General features: G+C 45.2%; 1 protein-coding gene across 6 annotated transcripts in view; it reads left to right on the top strand.

Moving 5' to 3' along the window:
- The window catches only part of KCNMA1 (potassium calcium-activated channel subfamily M alpha 1), a 732,075-nt gene that overhangs the window by 521,235 nt on the left and 191,213 nt on the right, over positions 1 to 19,627 (top strand). For 5 of the 6 annotated variants that reach the window (XM_047825367.1, XM_047825362.1, XM_047825364.1 and 2 more), the window contains 5 exons: positions 1,221 to 1,331; positions 3,902 to 4,007; positions 5,741 to 5,823; positions 9,340 to 9,409; positions 15,364 to 15,519. In XM_047825367.1, coding sequence (XP_047681323.1) covers positions 1,221 to 1,331; positions 3,902 to 4,007; positions 5,741 to 5,823; positions 9,340 to 9,409; positions 15,364 to 15,519 — 526 coding nt within the window. Of the gene's footprint in view, positions 1 to 1,220; positions 1,332 to 3,901; positions 4,008 to 5,740; positions 5,824 to 9,339; positions 9,413 to 15,363; positions 15,520 to 19,627 lie in introns of those variants that run through there. The other variant, XR_007145346.1, reaches the window with a different exon arrangement.

Genomic DNA, 19,627 nt, shown 5'->3' with positions numbered 1-19,627 from the left:
TATGAGGTGCAAGGGACCTAGCCATTCTAAATTTTTTCCCACGAAATTACCATGCTTCGATGTTCACCACCTACCCATGCCTCAGAGCCCAGCCAGGGATTCAGCCTCTGTCGCTAGCAGCTTGAGAGGCACAGGGACCTGGGCTGAGCCCCTTGCTACAGTCTTCTTATTAGAAGCCAGCAGGTTTCATCTCCACAGTGAGGCCCCTGCTTTGGGTCATGGGGCTAACTCGTGCACTGAAGTGCTTATTCCTGATTGAGCATTGGATAGCAAATGTAAGTGGCCATGGTACAGCCAGGTTGGTTCAGATTCATCAGATTGGTCTGGAAGCCCAAAGATATTGGGGGGACTGTTATCCCGGCAGTTCTGGAAAAGAGGCTCATCTCCTCAGGGGGAGCCACCATCTCCAGAAACAGAAGTCCACACCTCCCTGGATCAAGGCAAACAGTTCAGCTTCATCCCTTTCTAGCTTCTCCCCATCTTGAAGTAAATTCCTTCGGCTCTCATGGAAATCCCAGGCACCCTGAGGAGGTAGCTATCTGGGGATGGACAGCCTGCTGCTGATCTCCGATTCCATAGGCGTCCCATCCCCATTTAGCCCTGAGTAATGCTCACTTACTGTAAAGTGTTACATGCCCCCATTGTCGGAGGAGTTATGGCGGAAAAATGCAAAATTTCCTTTTTACTGCTTATGGCCAGCAGAGCCCATAACGTGTCAAGCCGCACATTAGCCACCCTGATAAAAGTCCGCTTTCTTACACACAAAATCATCGTTTCAGCAAGATTTGTTATCTCATTACCTGATAAGCTCTATGTCATAAACCAAGACCCATTCGGTAAATCTCTCAGGAGGACGCTTTGTGGGCAGAAAGGGAAAGATCTGAATCTGCAAGGGACTTGATAATGCAGCATTTAAGCGCACGCATAATGTCACTTATTGTTAAAGGCATAAAACCACTTGGCCAAACGGTTGGGCTTTTAATAGGATATTGTGCAGCATCAGGTGAGAAGCCATATGCCTTTTCTGTCTCGGAGTCTCTGAACACCTGCCAGCACTGCTGCTTTGCCTCACAGCCCTCTGGGGATGGGAGCTGGGCTTTAATTGAGGCCTCGGGAGGAGAAGAATGCTTCCCCGCAGCTGTGCGCTTCCTCTGTCTTGCCTGGGGTGGGTGCTGGGTCCTCGCTGGGTTGGCCCCATCTAACTGGCTTCTCCTGTTCAGGCACATTGTGGTCTGTGGACACATCACTCTGGAGAGTGTTTCCAACTTCCTGAAGGACTTCCTGCACAAGGACCGGGATGATGTCAACGTGGAGATTGTCTTTCTTCACAAGTAAGGGGCCCCTGCTGTTTCAAGACCCTCCACTCAACCAGGCTTCCTGAGGAGGGCTCACTGAATATCTGTGGAGTGGTGGTATGGGGGCAGTGTTGGAGGGCAGTGCAGAGTTGAATCAGCCATGTGGCCTCCTTAGAGAGGACAATCTGGAACCAATGGAAAGGGAACATTAGTTCAGTGGTGAGAACACCACCTGCCTCTGTGGAGCAACTCTGGCAAATAACAGTGAAGTTCATTATGGGTCAGATATGTCATTACCGTCCCATCAGCTGTCTGAATCTATTTGATCCAGGTGTGTCCACAGTGTCTGGTGTGGAAGATTAGCTGTCTCGTGTGGATTCTTTACAAGTGCAGGAGGGACATAGTGGCCAGGAAAGACACAGACATAAGAGGAAGCAGGGTATAATGTAATGGAAACAGTTGCAACAATAATTCCCATTTCTAGAAACCTCCGCTGTAGGACACTGTGCTACTCCCCGTGCATAAGTTCTCTTCTTTAATCAACACAGGGAGTAAAAGTACATGCTGTGAACTCAGAGTGCTCCATGTGAATCTTGACTCAATCAGTTACTCCCTGAGTAAGTTACTTAACCTCCCTGGGCCTCAGTTTTTACATTCAGTAGATAAGGAGATCACAATGGTTTTGATCTCCTTTCTTGGGCTGTAGAGAGAATGAAAAGAAGTAAGCCATGTCAAGAATGAATCAGGCACACAGCAAGCGTTCAATAAATGTTAGCTAGTATTATGAAAGATAAAATATATTTGGCTAGATAAACAACATAGAAGGTGGGTCTTATCATGTTTGTTGTGCAGTGGAAGAAAGCAAGAGATCTCCTTCTGCTCAGTGTTGTTGGGGTTTTAAGCTTCATCTGACCCCCATTTAGGTAAAAGGTAGTCAGCCACAGGGATAGAGAGTTCTGGGACTCAGGCATGTTGATGTGAGTGGCACTGTTTTCTTTTCTGATGGAAATGGGCCATCATAGGGCCAGCACTAGCCCCAATTTACCAAGAGACAAAGCTCATGTGTGGTGCTAGCTCCATAGGGGGTTGACAGCCCACAACTCAATCCTGCTCTGAGATCCCACAGAAGTTGACTTTCCTATAAGCTTCTGTTCTGTGCGTCTCCTTCCTTTTGACAGTTGTTCACAGAATACCAAACTGGCTGCCATGTTTGAGCACACCAGCATTTTTTTCTTCTCAGCACTGAATTCTCCAAGTTCTGAAAAGACCGGCCAGGCTATGAACACAGGAGCAGAACTCACAGATCAGTTCAGTGCTTTAGCCTCTCATTACCAGCTGAGGGGCCCATCCTCTGCTGAGCACTATGGAAGGTTCAAGAGAAGTATAGTGTGTAGGTCCTGCCCTCATTGGGCATTTCAAGATGAGCATGTGTGCAACAGCTAGAGCTCAACATCCATGCTATATTCACTGACTGAGGTCAGTTTAGTCAAATGGCAGAATCGCATGGGGCATTTGCATCAGGGAGAGACCACCACTTCTTACATGACCAGGCAGACTTTCTGAGAGGGGCCAGACCAGTAATGGATCTTGAAGACTGGTTGGATTTGCACAGGCACCTGTTTCTCATCCACTACTTGAGTCTGAACCAACAAGCTGGCTGCTAATGCCTCACTTGCTGGGATTCACCTCCACGTCCCCAGCATCTGTCAGCGTCAGCTTTGTCGTAGACGGCCCAGTTAATTAACCTCTTGAAACTTTGGGTTAATAATATCCCTTCCTCTAGGGTTGTTTTGAGGTTTAAATGAGTTAATACTTGTCAAGTGCTTAGAATGGTATCTGCCACATAGTAAATGCTCAAAAACATGAACAACTCTTACTAAGTACTTAATGAATGTTAGGCAAGCATTGACCAACACAGGTCTTGGTACCTAGAAGGTTCAAACGAAATATCATCTGACATCTAGCATAGTACTTTATAGAGAACAGATATTTTTCATCTTTGCAGAAGTAATAAATGAATGAATAGGTCAATCAGTGCTTTAGTCCTTGTCCTCCAATGGGAAAGGTATCTGTATGGCTCACACTAAGAATGACGAATAGCATACACATGTGTGAACCAAGAACAGTGCCAAGAGTAAATTCACTCTGTCTGTGGCTGCTCAGAGGTGACATGTTTTGATCCAGGCCCCAGGAGATGAGAAGTCCATAGGGCTGAGAAGCAAGGAAGAGGCTTTGAGGGAGGGAAGAGCGGTAGGCTCTGCCAGGGGCACCTTTGACTAATCTCTGAGGTCACAGCTCGGTCTCTCTATTCGTAGAATAGCGATTCCATTCATAACAAAATGAAAGACATTTTGCCCCATAGGCCTCAGCCTCTGTGAAGATTGTGAACTGCTTCATTTTACCTTGGTACTGGTTTGGGTTTTCAGTGGGCTGGGGTTTTACTCCTCTTGAGTGTGACCCTTTCATTTCTGCAAGAAACGGGGCTGCTTTGAAAGTGAAAGCCTTTTCCTAGGGCTTTCTTTTTGGAAGTCAGAGAGAAAGGAGGCCATGGAGGCAGAAATACCTAAGTCTGTTATATTAATGGCTGTTTCTTCTCTCCCTGCCAGCATTTCCCCTAACCTGGAGCTAGAAGCTCTGTTCAAACGACATTTTACTCAGGTGGAATTTTATCAGGGTTCAGTCCTCAATCCACATGATCTTGCAAGAGTCAAGGTAAGAAGGAAGAGGTGACTTCTGCTTTTACTCCATCTGAGAGGGGGACTGACTCTGTGGTGAGGGCATATGCCTCCCAGGATGGCCAAGAGTCACCCCCATTCCCCTAATGCCATAAGTCAGTATGCCACCAGCCTTGACATCACCCTTCCACTGGCCCCAGGGCTTTGTTCTCTGGCACCTGCCTTCTTTCACTTGAAATAGTCGTAAAATTAGTTCCCTCAATATCCACACTCCTCAAGGAAGCAGACTAGTTGTATGGACTAGTAGACTCATATACAACATGATAATAAAGTAATTCCCATGTTAAATACTGAAATTAGACTCAAAGTAGCTCTGAAATCTATTATTTACATTGGAGAGGAACATGAAGGGTAAAGTATAAATAAAATGTGACCAGGCCATAAAACATTTTGAGCTTCCTTTTTTTTGGCCCCCACTAAAGACTAAAAGTGAAACACTAAGCATGCAGATATCTGATATCACTTAGTGATAGGCTAATCTTTCATTCCCAAATCTGCTAAGTTAGAATCTTCTTATAAAGCAGACCTGAGGTTTATAAAGGAAAGGGCTATAGCAAAGTGACATCTGGTACTTTGCTCATTTTGTATCGGTTTTGTGAGCACATTCGATATTTGCATGGCAGTGGGTATAGATTAATATTGTGAATCCACTGACATCTAAATGCTCACTGTGGTCCCAACATAATTTAGTAAATCATGTAATTGGCAAACATGAATAAGCCAGAAGGATTTGGGTAAATTCTTTGGGTTATTAAAGAAAACTAGAGACAATTTGTGACATACCATGGAGGAAACCGTGGCCCCCCACCAAATGCAGGGATGGTCTGTTAAGTACAACAAACCAGGGAGGACGGATTGCAGACCTGAGCCAGCACGAGAATTCTTATGCTTATAGAGTCTAGTTAATCTTAATATTATCCAGACAGGATCCAAGTTATGACTTAATGTGAAATCTAATGAGAACTTGGAGAAAATAGTTACTGTTCAAGGACCTAATTTAGATGCAAGCAATTATTAGCATAACTCATCATTCCCTCAAAGGAATCAATCTTTTTTTGGCTCATGTTTAGATAAGTCAGTAGGTTTTGAGGTCATCTGGAACACATCATTTCATACACATGGATGTGTTGTCTTTTGAGTATCTGAATGCTAATTCAGTACTAAACGATACCGAGCTGTTATCTGATTTAGGGCTCTTATTGCCTTCTATGCCACAGTTAAGATGTGAACAAGATCAAATGAAGGACTTTGGAGTCTCAATTTCTGAATCCCCGACTACTCGGTTAACTTGGTAACCTGAGAGGAGGGGTTTAGTCTGCCTAATGCCATTTCCCGACTAGAAAAATTAGGATGATGGTGTAGATCCGTTGGTTGGGAAAGGAGGCAGGGAGGGGGACTGAAAGCCTTAATTAATTGTTATGTGAAGAAATCTGGAAAGATTATACCTACATGACTGTGCAAAATGAAAAGTATAATTACCAAGGTACATGTCGTACCCTCTAATGGCAACAAGATGAAATGTTTATACCATAATAAGAATTTGCAGCCTATACTTTTGACAAAAAAAAAAAAAGATAATCTCCCAGGATTATTTTTTTTCTTTCCTTGGAAACTACCAGGTTCCCCAAAAGCTGTCAACAGAGAAAGATTGCAAACCAAGCATGGCTATTTATATGTTTGTGTTCTGTGATCTTCCTTTTGGTGTCTTAGATAGAGTCAGCAGATGCGTGCCTAATCCTTGCCAATAAGTACTGCGCTGACCCTGATGCTGAAGACGCCTCCAACATCATGAGGTAACGCCGGGGAGGCCAGGGAAGGCTCTGGGGTTGGCACTCTGCAGCCCATTGGCTGCACTTTGGGGTTCTCTGCAGAGCACCATCTCTGTGGGACCTTCTTTCCCCCATAAGACACCCTACACCTTTCCACAAGCATAGGTGTGGGGGGAGCTGAGCCACTGGTGGCTGTGGAGGGCGATGACACAAGACAAGCTTATCCTTGGCGAATGGGAGCCCTGGGACTCACAACTGGTTTTGGGATTGAGATATTTTGGACAGGACTGGGAAAGGAAAGATAGATTTAGATGGGTACAGGCCTGAAGTAGGGTACCATGTTCCCTAAGGGAGAGTGGACCTGGGATGTCTTAACTGTGGGTGATTTTGTCCCTCAGAGGAAATTTAGAAGTATCTGGAGATGTTCTTGGTTGTCATAACTAGGGGATGCTGCTCACATCAAGGGGGCGGGTAGAGGCCAGGGATGCTGTTCAACATCCTACAGTGCACAAGACAGTTACCCACAGCAGAGAAGTATCTGGCCCAAAATGTCTAGTGCCAAGCTTGAGAAGCTCCATGTTAGAGCTTTTCGAGCTTGTCTGTAGCATGTTGATTAATAGCCCCACAAAGAGGAGTTTGTCGACTGATGAGCTTTTGTTTCAACCAGTTTTCAAAATGAAATCCTGTCTTTACTGAGAGCCTTCTCAGTGCTTTTAACACTAATATGAATTTCTAAGAGAATGTTCTACAGAGAACGTATCAAACCTATTTAACTCCAATGCCCCCTTTCTTACAGAACACCTTTGGGTGGGTGTGGGCACACTCTGGAAAACATGGCTCAGTGCCCTCCCTGTGAATGGGCGAGGCCCATAGAAGGCCCTTCCCTGCCGACTCCCCACTCCTTATTCTTTTTGCATTTCAGAAGAACACTGTTCTGTGACAACAAAATGATGGGCGGGTTAAGATATTTGGCTCCAGAGAGTTAAAGCCCCTTAGGATTCTTCTCCCCTCCCGTGTACATTGCAGAGTAAAGAGAACTGGGAGGGAATCATAAAGAGACACTTGCGGAGAAGAGACCAAAGAGAAGACATCTCACTCCCACTACATTCCCAAGAACGCTTGCCTAATTGTGAGCAGCCGTCCTTTGGTCCAGACAGACTGCCCTCTCCCCACATCCTGGTTTGCCACCATGTCCTGGGAATTTACCTGGGGTGAGGGCTTAGGGAGCTGCTTCCTCACCAGGCTCCCATTGCCCTTCCTTTGTTTCTCATCAGTGGCCCCCAAGTGACATGAGCTCTCCCATCGCTGAGTTGGGGGAGCTCCTCCAGTGCATTTGGGATGAGCGTGTCTTTCCCTCAGCATCTGGACCTTGTGTCTGGCAAGCGACAGCTGGCACAGTGTTCTCTTTCCTCCCGCTTCTCTTTGGCAATATGCTCAGTGCAGTTGTTTTAAGGAAGTTGATGCATGAACTCTTGTAAGCATGGGACTTGCCAGCCTACGGGGAGATGATGGAATGGGGACATGTGTCCACACCTCGGTCCGCCCACTAGTCACAGCTGGAAAGTGACTACAACAGCTCAGCAGAGAGTGCTTCAGTGAGCCTTTCCTTGAACTAGGATTTCCATCCTTCCCTGCGTTTTTGTGTCATTTGAAATGATAAAAATGTCCCTTTTAAGGAACTAGGCTTCATTATCTTCAGATTTGCAAACATAAAAAACAAAAGAAGATAAAGCTTAATGTTTTGATCCCCCCAGAGAAGTTTAGGGCTAGGGCTTTTTTTTTCCCCCAAAAGTGAATAATTGAAATGAATAATAGCTTTGAAACGGGCAATTCTCTTAATCGCAGTATTTTACTTAAGTGCGGTAGGGCTAATATGAAGACATGTAAGTTATCAGGGTGATTGGCATGATGCCAAGACATAAAACTTCCCGAACAAAGTTACCATCATAAGTTTAATGATGCCATTCATTAACCAGAATCAGAACTAAGGCGCAGGCAGCAAAAGGGAACAGGAAACTCAGGGTTAAAAATGGGCTCTGTCTTTCCCTTATTTGTATAATCCTCCTTTCTCCTTAGTTTAATGAGACCAGTCTGCCCCTTTTGAAATTAAAATGTCAAAGATCCATTTGAAATGAGCTAATGCAGAAAAACTGGCTGATGCTATGAGCAGAATTCTGAGGGCTGACTGAGGCTCAAAGTCCTTGAGTTATTAAGCATGAGCCAACACAACACTTCTTCAAAAATAAAATGAATTCCTTCAAGTGCAAAAGCCCAGGATGAATTTGTGCAGGCAGAAGCTTACGAGTGATCCATTTCCTAAATTCACAAGTTGTAGCTTTTCAGCCGAAATGGCTCCCTGGCTGCCTTCTCTCCATTTTTGCACAAAAAAGGCATGGAGCACAGAGCAGTTTCTTGGTGTGAAGTTTGTGAGGGTGGTCACAATAAACGCACTTGCATTTCTGAGTAGGCTTGGGAGGTGGGCCTTTCTGTGGAATTCCATTCCTTCCTTGTCACGAAGGAAATGTATAATGTCACCTCTGACAGAGTCGGTAATGACAAAAACCATAACTTACACGTGGAGAGAGCTTTTAATGATTTCAAAGCATTTCCACATCTGGTCTTTCATTTGCTGCTCATACCAGAACCTGTGAAATAAATAAAGCAGGTACTGTTGCCCCCAATGTCCAGATGAGGAAACAGTCACAAAGAGCCCAGGGATTTCCTGAAGGTCACCTAGTTCCTTCGTACAAGACTGGGACTGGAATCCAGGTGTTTCTCTTCTTCCACCTGTAGCCCAGTGACTGTGTCAGGGAGCAGAAGCGAGCGTTGGGGGAGGGGACGGGCAGTGGTCCATAGAGAGCATGGACTGAAGGCGGTTTGAGCCGGGCGATTTTCTATCAGACTGTGACCCCTGCCAGGCCTCGGTACTTATCGCCAACCAGCATTAAAGTTGTCATTTAGACACCAGTATCTATCGAAAGCTGAGTCATTGATCCTGTCTTAAGAGCCCGGCTCAGAAATCATTTTTGTGAGTGGCCATGTGTGTGTGACAATTAGCATCATTTGTCAGACTGCTTGTTTGATTTGTCTTCGTTGTCTCAAGTTAACTTAGAGAATTGGACTCAGAGAAAACGGTTTCTAGGCTCGTCCCTAGGGTATGTGAGATTGTAAGCCGTCAGCCCCATGAGTTGGCTCCATGAGTTGAGCTTCCTTTATTTAGACGCCTAGCCCACGACCCCTGCTCCAGAGCCCCCACCCCAGTGCACACATACTCACATGCCAACACCAAGGCACCACAGGACCACTTTCTTCTTCTATGCCCAGGACACAGTCTATGGCCGTTTTGTGATTTCTTTTTCACACCACCATGGGGTACAGCAATGGACACACAGTTTAACTTGGCCCTGTGCCTCAAGCTCTCTGGATGGGCCTGGCTGCTGGCCCCACATTCACTCCATTTGGGTGTAATCAAATCAATGTTCCCATCAGACTCCAAGGGTTAGGCAGATCCTGCCTCAACTCTGGTTCTTTCTTTTTCAGAGTAATCTCCATAAAGAACTACCATCCGAAGATAAGAATCATCACTCAGATGCTGCAGTATCACAACAAGGTAGGTCAGCGAGAGCCTAGCCCAGGCTCAAATATGCACATGTGTGTCCAGCTACACACGCGCGTGCACACACACACACACACACGTATGCACACACGTGCACACATATGCACACACATGCTGCTACAATCCAAAGCCCTGGAAAAGGGGGTGGTGGGTAAAAACCTCCCTGGGACTTTTTTGCAGTGCAAACACCTGAAAGGAAGTTAGTCACTGAAAGGAAGCATGTGTTCCTTCATGTTTCCAATAGGAAGCATCTATTAGGCCCCCATCTTCAGAACATTGATGCGATCTTAGATCCCATTTCAACAACTCCCACTTTCATGTGCTGCACGCATTTCTTCATTCGGTATTTACTGACTACCTACCAGGTGGTCAACACGCTACCTTGACCTCCCTAACCCCCCATGGGGAGTCCTATGTTGTACCCTCAGGGGCTTCGCAGTCAAGGTGTAGAGAGTGTCCTGGGCAAGTGATAGGACTTTTCTAACTGGCACCATGTGACCTGGAAGAACAGATCACATGCTGGGTGGAGACTGTGGAATCTGGCATTCTCACCCTCAAGATGAGAACTGGCATTATTGAATTCAGGAACATAGCTGCTCTCCAGAGATTAAACATAAAGGAATTTTCCTAGTGTTTTAGTTTACAGGGGGACTGGAAAGAAAACAAACGGAGTCTATGTTGTTTCCCTTGTGATTTCTTCCCAGTCTCTCATTCAAAGGCACTGATCCTTCACCCGGCCTGTCATTAAATTCCCAGGAAAACAGCTTTGGGGGAGGGAAGGTGGCACCTTTCTCTGTTCGATATGGAACCGGTTATGCCCGTAATGAGGCTCAGAAACTGGAGGCTCAGTACCTGGAACCAGGTGTCCTGTCTGAACAGAATAACTCCCTGCTGGGTTATGAGTGAGTGCGTGTCCCATCTTATAGGCCATATTCCCTACGAAATAGGCAGTCAGGTGACCCAGAGAAGACCCTATTCTGCCAAATGCACCAGTGCCATGCCATTATTTCTCAATTGCTGGCAAGTGCTGTCCCATTTTGCTGTGTGGAGGCTCATCAGAGGCCATTGCTGAGTGGAGCCTGCTGTCGGTGACCGGCCTACCACTTGGGTCTGCTGCCCACTGCCCAACCCTCGGCAGGTGGTTCCACTGTAGAACGTGTTGCGTTCCAGCCAGTGGGGCTTGGTGATGAGCACCCAAGGTCACATTGTCCTGTTTGTCTTGGGAAAACCCAAGGACATTGAAGAGATAAAGTAAGATATTGGTAACTCACAAGGATTAGGCCAGAGAAGTTTTTATTGACAGCAGCCCCTGTAGGTAGAGGTAAATTTTATTAGCCAGGCTGTGGCTGGTGACAGCTCCTAAGGCAATAAACTCTTCTTTCATTTATGATATGAAATTTCATTTAGTGTGAGAGTGTTCTAAGCTGTTGTTTAGATTTTTGGCTGAATTTAGATTGAATAGGAAAATTAATGTTATATGTTTAGAAAGGGATGTCGGTTCCTTTTTTTCTCTCCTTCCAATGAGTGCTGATTCAGCATCTTCAAGAAATTAAGGAGGATTTCAGCGATGCGATTCATGTCAACCTCAAAGTAGCAAAGTAGCTCAACGGACCTAGGATCCAGATGGTACCTGGGCAGTACTCATGTAACCGTAGCAAGCTGAATGACTTTTACAAACTGCTTCATTGTAATTATTCAGAAATAAGGATGAATGGCATCAACTGATCCATTATTATTTGCTTAAAACACATTTTGGGGGCACCTGGGTGTCTCAGTCGATGAAGCATCTGACTCTTGATTTTGGCTCAGGGTCGTGGGATTGAGCCTGGCATCAGGCTCCACGCATCAGATTCTCTCTCCCCCCCACTTCGCCCCTCTCCCCATTCCAAATAAATAAACAAACAAATAAATAAATAAATACCCCACACATTTTATTTAGAACCACCCCAATCTATTTGGGTTTCAGAGTAAGGCAAAATCACATATAAGACTTTGCCCCTGTAGGATTAGTAAGGGTACAAGGAACAGAGTGACCTTGACACAGGGCATTTTTCTCTCTCATTTCATTTCTCTCTTCTAGAGAGAGCAGCATGTCCACCGGTGACTGTCATGCCGTTCCTCATGGAATTGCAAGTGGACATTTGTCACCCTGCTTTATAATTGTGCTGTTCCATGAGATGCTTCTCCCTAACCTTTAATATGTTTTTCTTCCCATTACCTTATAATAGTATTTTTCTTCCTCTGCCTGTACTTTCTCTTCACCCATGCCTAAATGCCCAAAGATGTCCACCCATTAAAACTCTCTTTCTTGAAAGAACCTGGTATGTGTATGTAAACTTAAGTTACATTGAACGTATTTCAAGTGATAATTAATTCTGTAATTGGATACTGGACTTAAAATATAAAGAATTTTAATTCCCTGCGCCCTAATGATGCTGGAATTCCAGGGATGTAGGGAAGCTGCGTACTTTCTTTCTGCATGTAAAACTGGTCCTGAGTTTGTCATCATAGTAATCTCAGACACTCATGTCCTATTTTATGGTTTTAAAAAAGCTTGACATCCATTATCGCGTTTAGTTCTCATTTGACCATCTGTGCATGTTAGCATCCCAGTGTGACCTCAGATGGGGAGTCTAAACTGTGTCTCAGACAGAGAAGCTCTGGTAGATACAACTCATGGTCACTTGGCAGGCAGTGAGCTCACATCAGAACTGCCAACTGCCACCTTCTCTTTAAATAGAGCCACACCCCACTGAACCAAACTGTGGTTCCTCACAGTAGGCCTTAATGAAAGACTGATGTTCCCTAAAGTGGATCTGAATTCATGGAGAGAAACACTCGGCCTAGCCATCTCTGAACACAGAAAGACGGTACAGGACATTTTTGATTTGAGTGTAAATGTCTTGATGCTTTTCAAGGAAAGAACAGTTTGTGATATCTTAGAAAAGTGTCACTTCTGACTTAGCTGTTAATGGATTTTTTTTATTTTTCAAACAGCTTCTAGAAAAAGAGGTCTTTGCCTGGGACCTGGAAGCCAAGTCCCAGTGGCCCAAAGGAGATGCAAGTTCTTTGCGCTTCCTCACTAACAACCCTTACACACTTAGGTAGTAGTGTTAAAGTGTTTTCTCTGAAATGACCTTCTTTGTTCCTTATGGTGGCTTCCCCAAAGTTGTGTGTGCAGGGAGAGCTGGAACGAGGACTGGAATTAATCTCTCCTGGTTTCCCGTTATTATATGTCCTCACATTTTCACGTTCCTTCTTCTTGAGATGAGGAATGGTTCAGTGGCTGATCAGAGGGAGACCCTGGTCCTGCTAGGCCAGCTCTTTCAGGCCTCATTCTCCAGGTCACAGAGGATTTGCCTCTAGACTTCCGTGCAATAATGCTGGCATTTTCCACTAGATCTGAATGTCCCTCATATGAAGGACAGAGTTGCCAGGGGAACTCTGGGGAAATTTCCTCTCTTCATTTCATGCATACATATGTCCCTCCCAGCCTTTGGTATATCCCTCCCTGCTCCATGTTCCACAATTGGAGAAGTTATGATGGCCAATAAAAGGAGGCCATATGGAATCCTGAGAAATGAAACAAACTTGACTTTCCTGTGTAATAACGTGTAAAATCTATCTAAGGAACTCAAACCAGATGGGGACATGGGGGACCCAAGGCCCAAAAACCTGGACTTCCATACCTGCAGAAACCAGGCACATGGGGATATGAGAGACTCTGTGGAAAAGGTTTTGTTTGTTTGTTTGTTTGTTTGTTTGTTTGAAGGTGCCATGAAGGGTATGTGTCCTTCGAATCTCCTTTCACACTTGATGATTTACTTGTTCATTACGTAGATCTCATTTGTCCTCAGATGATGTGAGTGCAAATGAGGATTTCTCCACTGAGACTGAGGTATTCTCTGTGGTGTCAGTATTCTCTATGGCCTTCATAAGCCAGTGAAGGGTAGGGAGGAAAACAGGGTAAAGGGCAAGGCTACTCGCTGGAATCAAGCCTATGGGAGAATGTCTCTGACACTCAGCTTGACAGAAATTCCCTTCCGCGATGGCCCACACACCAGACATTTTTAACCATGCTCTCATTAGGGAGGATAGTCTTCTCTCCCAGGAGTCACTGCTGGATTAGGACTGTGAGACTGTCACAGGACTTTGCAGGAAGGAATTTCACAAGAGTGGTATTTCTAAAAGCAGAGCAAAGAGCCATTGGACTTGCTGTTTGTGTCCACAATGGCGTCTGTCATCTCTTCTAGTAGGTACAACTGTAGTGTGTTGTCCTGACAGTGAAGGGAAACCTCCAGGGGGTTCCTTGTGTTTGCTGCTCCATGGAGAGAAATAGTAATTTCTGGGCCATGAAGTCTTGGCATCAGCAGGAACCTAGCAGGGCTCTCTGCTTCAGCCTCCCATGCAAAACAAGAGGTCTTTCCATTGTGACTTGGAAAAACACTTACTGAGTTTTTGGGACAAAGACCTTGCATTTTTGGAGGTAGCTTTCTCCATTTGTTAGACACATTAGATCCGTAGAAAGTTCCTTTATAAAACAAGTCAAAAATCTTCTTTCTTATAATATACATCAGTCAGTCCTAATTCTGGCCCCTGGAACGAAGCAAGACAAGCCTAATCTCTCTTCGGCATGGCAGCACCTGTGGTATTTGGAGGCAACCATCTTGTCTCCCTGAAGGCGTGGCCCTTCTTCCAGCCAAACACGGATGGCTGTCTTAACTGTTTCTCCAAAAATGTTTTCCAGAACCCCCACCTCTCCTTGTGCTTGTCATTTTTCTCTGGAAGTTATTCAGTTTATCAGTTTCCCTCTTTAAATCTGACTGTTACAACTGGATCAAGTATTCTGGAGTAGCCTGACCAGTTCACAACAGAAGGAAACATTCATTTCCCTTGATCTGGAGACCATTTCTAACAAGCAAGCATTGGACTTCTCTGTAATCTGTCACACGGTTGGCCTCTTTTTCGGGTTTGAGTTGCCCACACACTTAAGTTTTTTTCTTCTTTCCCCTCAGCTCTGCTGCCAAGTTAGGTCTTCTCATTTTGAATTTATACGGTCGATTTTTTTTTTTTTACCCTAAATGCTGTACTTGACATTAAGGCCTTTAAAATCTTTTCTGGTTGGTTTTCTGCCCATTTTTCCAACCCTGGAGAACTTTTTGAATCTTGATTCTTTCATCCAACATATCATCTCTGGCTCTCTACTTCATGCCACTTAAAACTAGTTGGATGAGCATACATCTGGGTCCTTATCTCAGGGTGTGACCTAACTGTTGAATAGGATCAGTCCGTCTGCAAGAGATTGTACCATGTCTACACTGTGAGTTGCCTGATAATTTAGGTCAGTGCTTCTCAAAGTGTGGTCCCCGGATCAGCAGCTCAGAGGCACCTCGAACTTATTAGAAATGCCAATTCTCCAGCCTCACCCTGTACCCTACTGGCTCAGAAACTCTAGGATAGGGGCCAGCAATATGTGTATCAACCCTCCAGGTGATTCTGATGCCCACTCAGCCTTGGGAGCCATTGATCTGGAGTATTGGGATTGCAGATAAAAAAGGAATCTAAAACACACAGACATCTGATAGTCTGAGTCTGTTTAAGGAGCCAATTTATGAACAATTTAACCAGACATCCTAGTAGCATAGGCTGATGTGTCTGTCACAAGAGGAAATTCCCTCTGGACTTTGTTTGGCTACATGACAAACCAGAGGCGGGGGACCTAGGTTTGGGAGGTGCAGAAGCAATGATCCAAAGGGAAGACTGAAGACTGAAGTCTGCTGAATGGGAGAGTCAAATAAAACACCAAACACCAGACTCAGGAGAGGGAAAGAAAGGATGAGTCTGAATGCCTTCTAAGCAGCTGGGCAATGCTGCATTTCCCAGAGGAGCTTTTCAACAATTGAACATTTAGGAATGAAAGGTCTCATACCTTGCTTTTGCTTCCACAGGCGCATCTGCTAAACATCCCAAGCTGGAACTGGAAAGAGGGGGATGATGCAATCTGCCTCGCAGAGCTGAAGCTGGGGTTCATAGCCCAGAGCTGCCTGGCTCAAGGCCTCTCCACCATGCTCGCCAACCTCTTCTCCATGAGGTCATTCATAAAGGTAACGTCTTGTCCTATTAGAGCACATTAGCCCCGGATTCAGTTTGTCGTGGGGTTGAGTAGAGAGCACAGCTTAAACTCAAAACAGATCGACGGGCTTTAACCACTTTGGTTAAAGAGAAATTCCTTGTTACAGATTTGGGCACAAGGCCAACTTCTTTCAAAATTATGTTTTTATTTTTATTTGGCACATCCACGGCCATTAAATGATTGTTCAAAGCACAATCCTCTCTTTTTTTTAGATAAACCACATGTTTATCTATCAACAAAGCCTCCGCTGTTAAAACAAAAATATGATTTATATACATTCCATATGGCACCAGAGCGCCTAAAGAAAAGAATTATCATTTTGCTCTTTTACATCAAGTGGCTGGTGGACCTCTCACTGTGCGGATAAATGCAGACCATGTGTTTGTGCTGAAGCCCAAACCCCAACAACATAATTCATTTATTTATTTCTGCACAATCAAGGAGGCCAGCAGGGCTGACATGCCATGGTTATTTGAATGGAGAGTGAATCTATGAACCGAACCCTCAGCAGCGGCGCCCTGTACCCTGTGACACGGGCGGTCTGGGTATGCTCCTCGTCGGCCGGCTCACCCCACAGAGCTTACTGGGCAGCCACCCAGAGCCTCCAAAGTGGACCCTGCCTGTTGGACCAACCCAGGCAGTGAAAGACCCAACCCTGTCCTCACAGGCCAGGCCAGGACAGTTTCCAGGACACTGTGTTTAGAGTCCAGGCCCCTACTAAGAGAGTTTGGAGACTGTGGGATAATGGTAACACCAGTCCTTATCCTTGGTTTGTTCCTGGCCTAGACCATCAAAGAGGCAGACCAGTGCAGTAAAACCTGCCTCGTTTGGGCCTTTCTGACTTGGCATTCATGGCTATTAGCTCAGCATCTGGGCTTACATTCATTCCCCTTCCTGAATTTGTAGTGATTGGAGTGGGAAATTAATGAGTTACCAGGAGGTCCAACAAAGGGGGGCTCAAAGCTCTGCAGTCAAAGGTGTAAGACCTCTGGCCCTTTGCCACCATTACTGCTGTGTCTGGTACCAGTGTTAGTCATTTGGGGGAGTTGAGGAAATAGCCTTGCACTCAGTGAGAGGGATGAGTGGGAAGGGTGGGGCTGGAGGTGATGGACCAACTCCATGTGCGTGTTCACCCTGGGCATCCATAGCTGTGTGATTAGAGCAAGGCTTTTTTTCTAGGTCCTTACCCTCTGTACCCACCTAATTTACATTATTTAGCCAATTTATAGATAATAATACTTTATATAAAAGAACAAATTGTTTTGGAGTCCCTTCAATCACTTTAGCAAAGGATGCCTTGATCAAAAAATTCCTGCAACTCACTATGGTCCCAAAGACCTCATCAACTCCACAGATCTCCAGGCACAGACCCAGCTCACAAATAAGGACATTGCTTTTTTTTTTTTTTTTTTAATGGCTTCTTTAATCCAGGCTGCTGTTCCCCTGCCTGGATGAAACTGAATGCAGGCAAAATGGAGTTGGCAGGGGAGTTCTGTGTGGCTGGACTTAGAGGCATGCCCCAAAGCCAGATGTAGCCTTGTGTCTCCCACGGCTCTTACATTCAACACAAGGAGCCCAGACCCCAGGATAGAGGACTGTCACCAAGAGAGCTCTCCTGGCTCATTCGACCAAGTTCTGGTGGTTTCCTCCAGCAGGGAATTACCCACAGGCCCAGGCACAAGGTCTGAGACCTGGGCTCTGCTTCCTTACGTTGACGTAACGTGGTCTTGGCAGGGCCCTACCACACATGGGGCGCTTGACATGCGTATGTTTTGATTTTGTGGTGCCTGCATGGAAACTAGAGCTGCCTGTCAATAAAATTAATAAAATGGATGTGACGCTGATTCTTCAGTGTTATTACCAGCAGGGAGAAAGAACTTCTGTCCAACTTTCCTCAAGACCCTGAAGGGCCTCACCTCTGGAGCCAAGGACGTCCCCTCCAGCCCAGCTAATCCCACTGCCAAGTTCCTATTTAGGAAGAGCCTGTGGGAGAGGCCCAGCCAGGCCCTGGTGTAACTGAAAACACATTTCCCTCCTAGGGTTATGTTACTGTGTTATTTCTGCCCGGGGCCAACTCCTCTGTGTTTGGAGGTAGCTCTCTGAACATGGCCTCTTAACATTCAGGTGGTCTTTGTGTTGGAATTTGCTAAGGCACATGACCTGGAAATAACAAGGTTTACCTTCATATAGGTTTTTTTAATTTGAAATAAGGACAGTGTTAAGCATGTGCTCCCGTTCTGTCATCATCGTGTACTTACCCTCCAAACCCCCGATCCTTGTCTCTTTTAGGTCATAATAAACACCATGATGATGTTCTCCTTGGCATGTTTATGTATTATCTCTCATTCCATAGGTCACAAAGCCTTCACTCCTTTTTATTTGGCAGGTGGGAAGATGGAAAAGAGAATCTATAAATGGATGAGTGTTTACAGAAACGTGCTTCCTTCCCCAGTGTCCCCCACGTCCTACAGCAGACAATTCATTAGCACTTCCACAGAGACAGGCAGGCCTTGAGGATGGAGGGAGGTGGGACGAGGCTTTGGCACATTTGATCCCTTGAGAACACTTAGCGTTTCTGGAAGCCAAACGTGGAGTGTGAGCTCAGCCTGTCCCTTGCCCTGGGCAGGTACAGCGTCTATTTCTTGGTTCTGCAGAATGCATTGTACTCTGCCCCTGTTGAGCAGAGAAGAAAGAGGAACAAGACTGAAATTATGATATATCAAAGGTAGAATCACGGTGGCTTCCCAATGGGATTTTCGTGTCCATGAGACCAAAAGCCAAGGTTGGAAGTAAGGACAACAAAGCTCAACAAAAGAGAGATGGGGTACTGGTATGCAGGGGTTACAAAATAGACCCAGCCCAGAGGTACCAGGAAAATATGAGGAACACCTGTTTATCTCCTGAACAATGTCACTTGCAAAGTTTCTTACCCTGGGGCCTCATTGCTCCTGAAAGCCTAGCTTCCATTTTGGAGATGTCATCTCATAATTGATCTAAACTTTTGGGGAATCTATATTTTTAGCCAACATCCTTGGGGGTAATGAATTCAAGTGTGCTAACTACTGTTAAAGACTTTCTCCTGGTTATTTGTATTTAATTTGCTCCGCTTAACCCTCAAGGCATGCCCTCCGCAGTTGCTTGTGTGCTGGGATTTATTTAACAAATTCATGCTAACCTTATAGCCAATACCTTCACAAAAGAGGCATGGGTTGGCCAGTCAAGGGTCCTCTGACCCAGCAGCCTGTTAATGAGAGGCTAAGCATTTTCCCCAGCAGCACCCAGATTTTGCCCTGGGTTCCTTTAAGTAGTGAAGGTGATCGTCTGGTTCCTTTGACTTGTCTACATCTATGTGTTAACCAGGTGATCCCATCCACCTGTCAGGTTCAAATGAGAATCTTCCTAAGGTCTTCCGTAAAGACAAAGACAATGAACTTATTTAGCCTGTCTGCCATTGCCTCATAACGGACCACACTTAACCCTCTACTTGGCTTCCTCCCTTGGATGTATTTTAAGATCCATTGATTTTTTTTTTCTTTTTCTTTTGGTTTTAGAGTTCTAGTATGTAATACTTAAGTTTCTCTTCAGCAGATGTGGTTTCAAGTTGGGGCTTGACCTGCCATCTCTGTGAATTGTGCTATTATTCTTACTAGGATTAGCTGTCCTTGGACATGATAAGTTGTGTGTGTGGGTGTTGTATATAATTTAGAGAGTGATTAACTCTTAACATGTCGTTTCACTCTACACGGAGTCTTCAGATTTAGCACATTTAAATCATTCTCGGGATTGCCAACTATTTTAACTCTGCTAAGCTACCATTTATGCGTGCGCACGCACACACGGACACAGCCTGGAACATGGCATGCACTCCGTAATTATTTCTTGGTTGAATGAATCAATTAGGAAACCGGAAAAAGTATGTGATGTCCTTCTTGTATTTTTTCTCCCTGTTTTACAAGCTTTGGAATTTGTGGGTGAAATGTTACTTAATATTGATCACAACACGGTCTCCTCTGTCACATTTTCTATTTCTGAGTGAGGAAGCCATAGGAAAATCAGGTCCATGTTCTTCAGAGCATATC

The sequence above is a fragment of the Prionailurus viverrinus genome, chromosome D2, assembly GCF_022837055.1.
Source record: "Prionailurus viverrinus isolate Anna chromosome D2, UM_Priviv_1.0, whole genome shotgun sequence".
Classification (NCBI taxonomy): domain Eukaryota; kingdom Metazoa; phylum Chordata; class Mammalia; order Carnivora; family Felidae; genus Prionailurus; species Prionailurus viverrinus.
The sequence above is the reverse complement of the archived record's forward strand: the minus strand, read 5'-3'. Positions and strand labels throughout refer to the sequence as shown.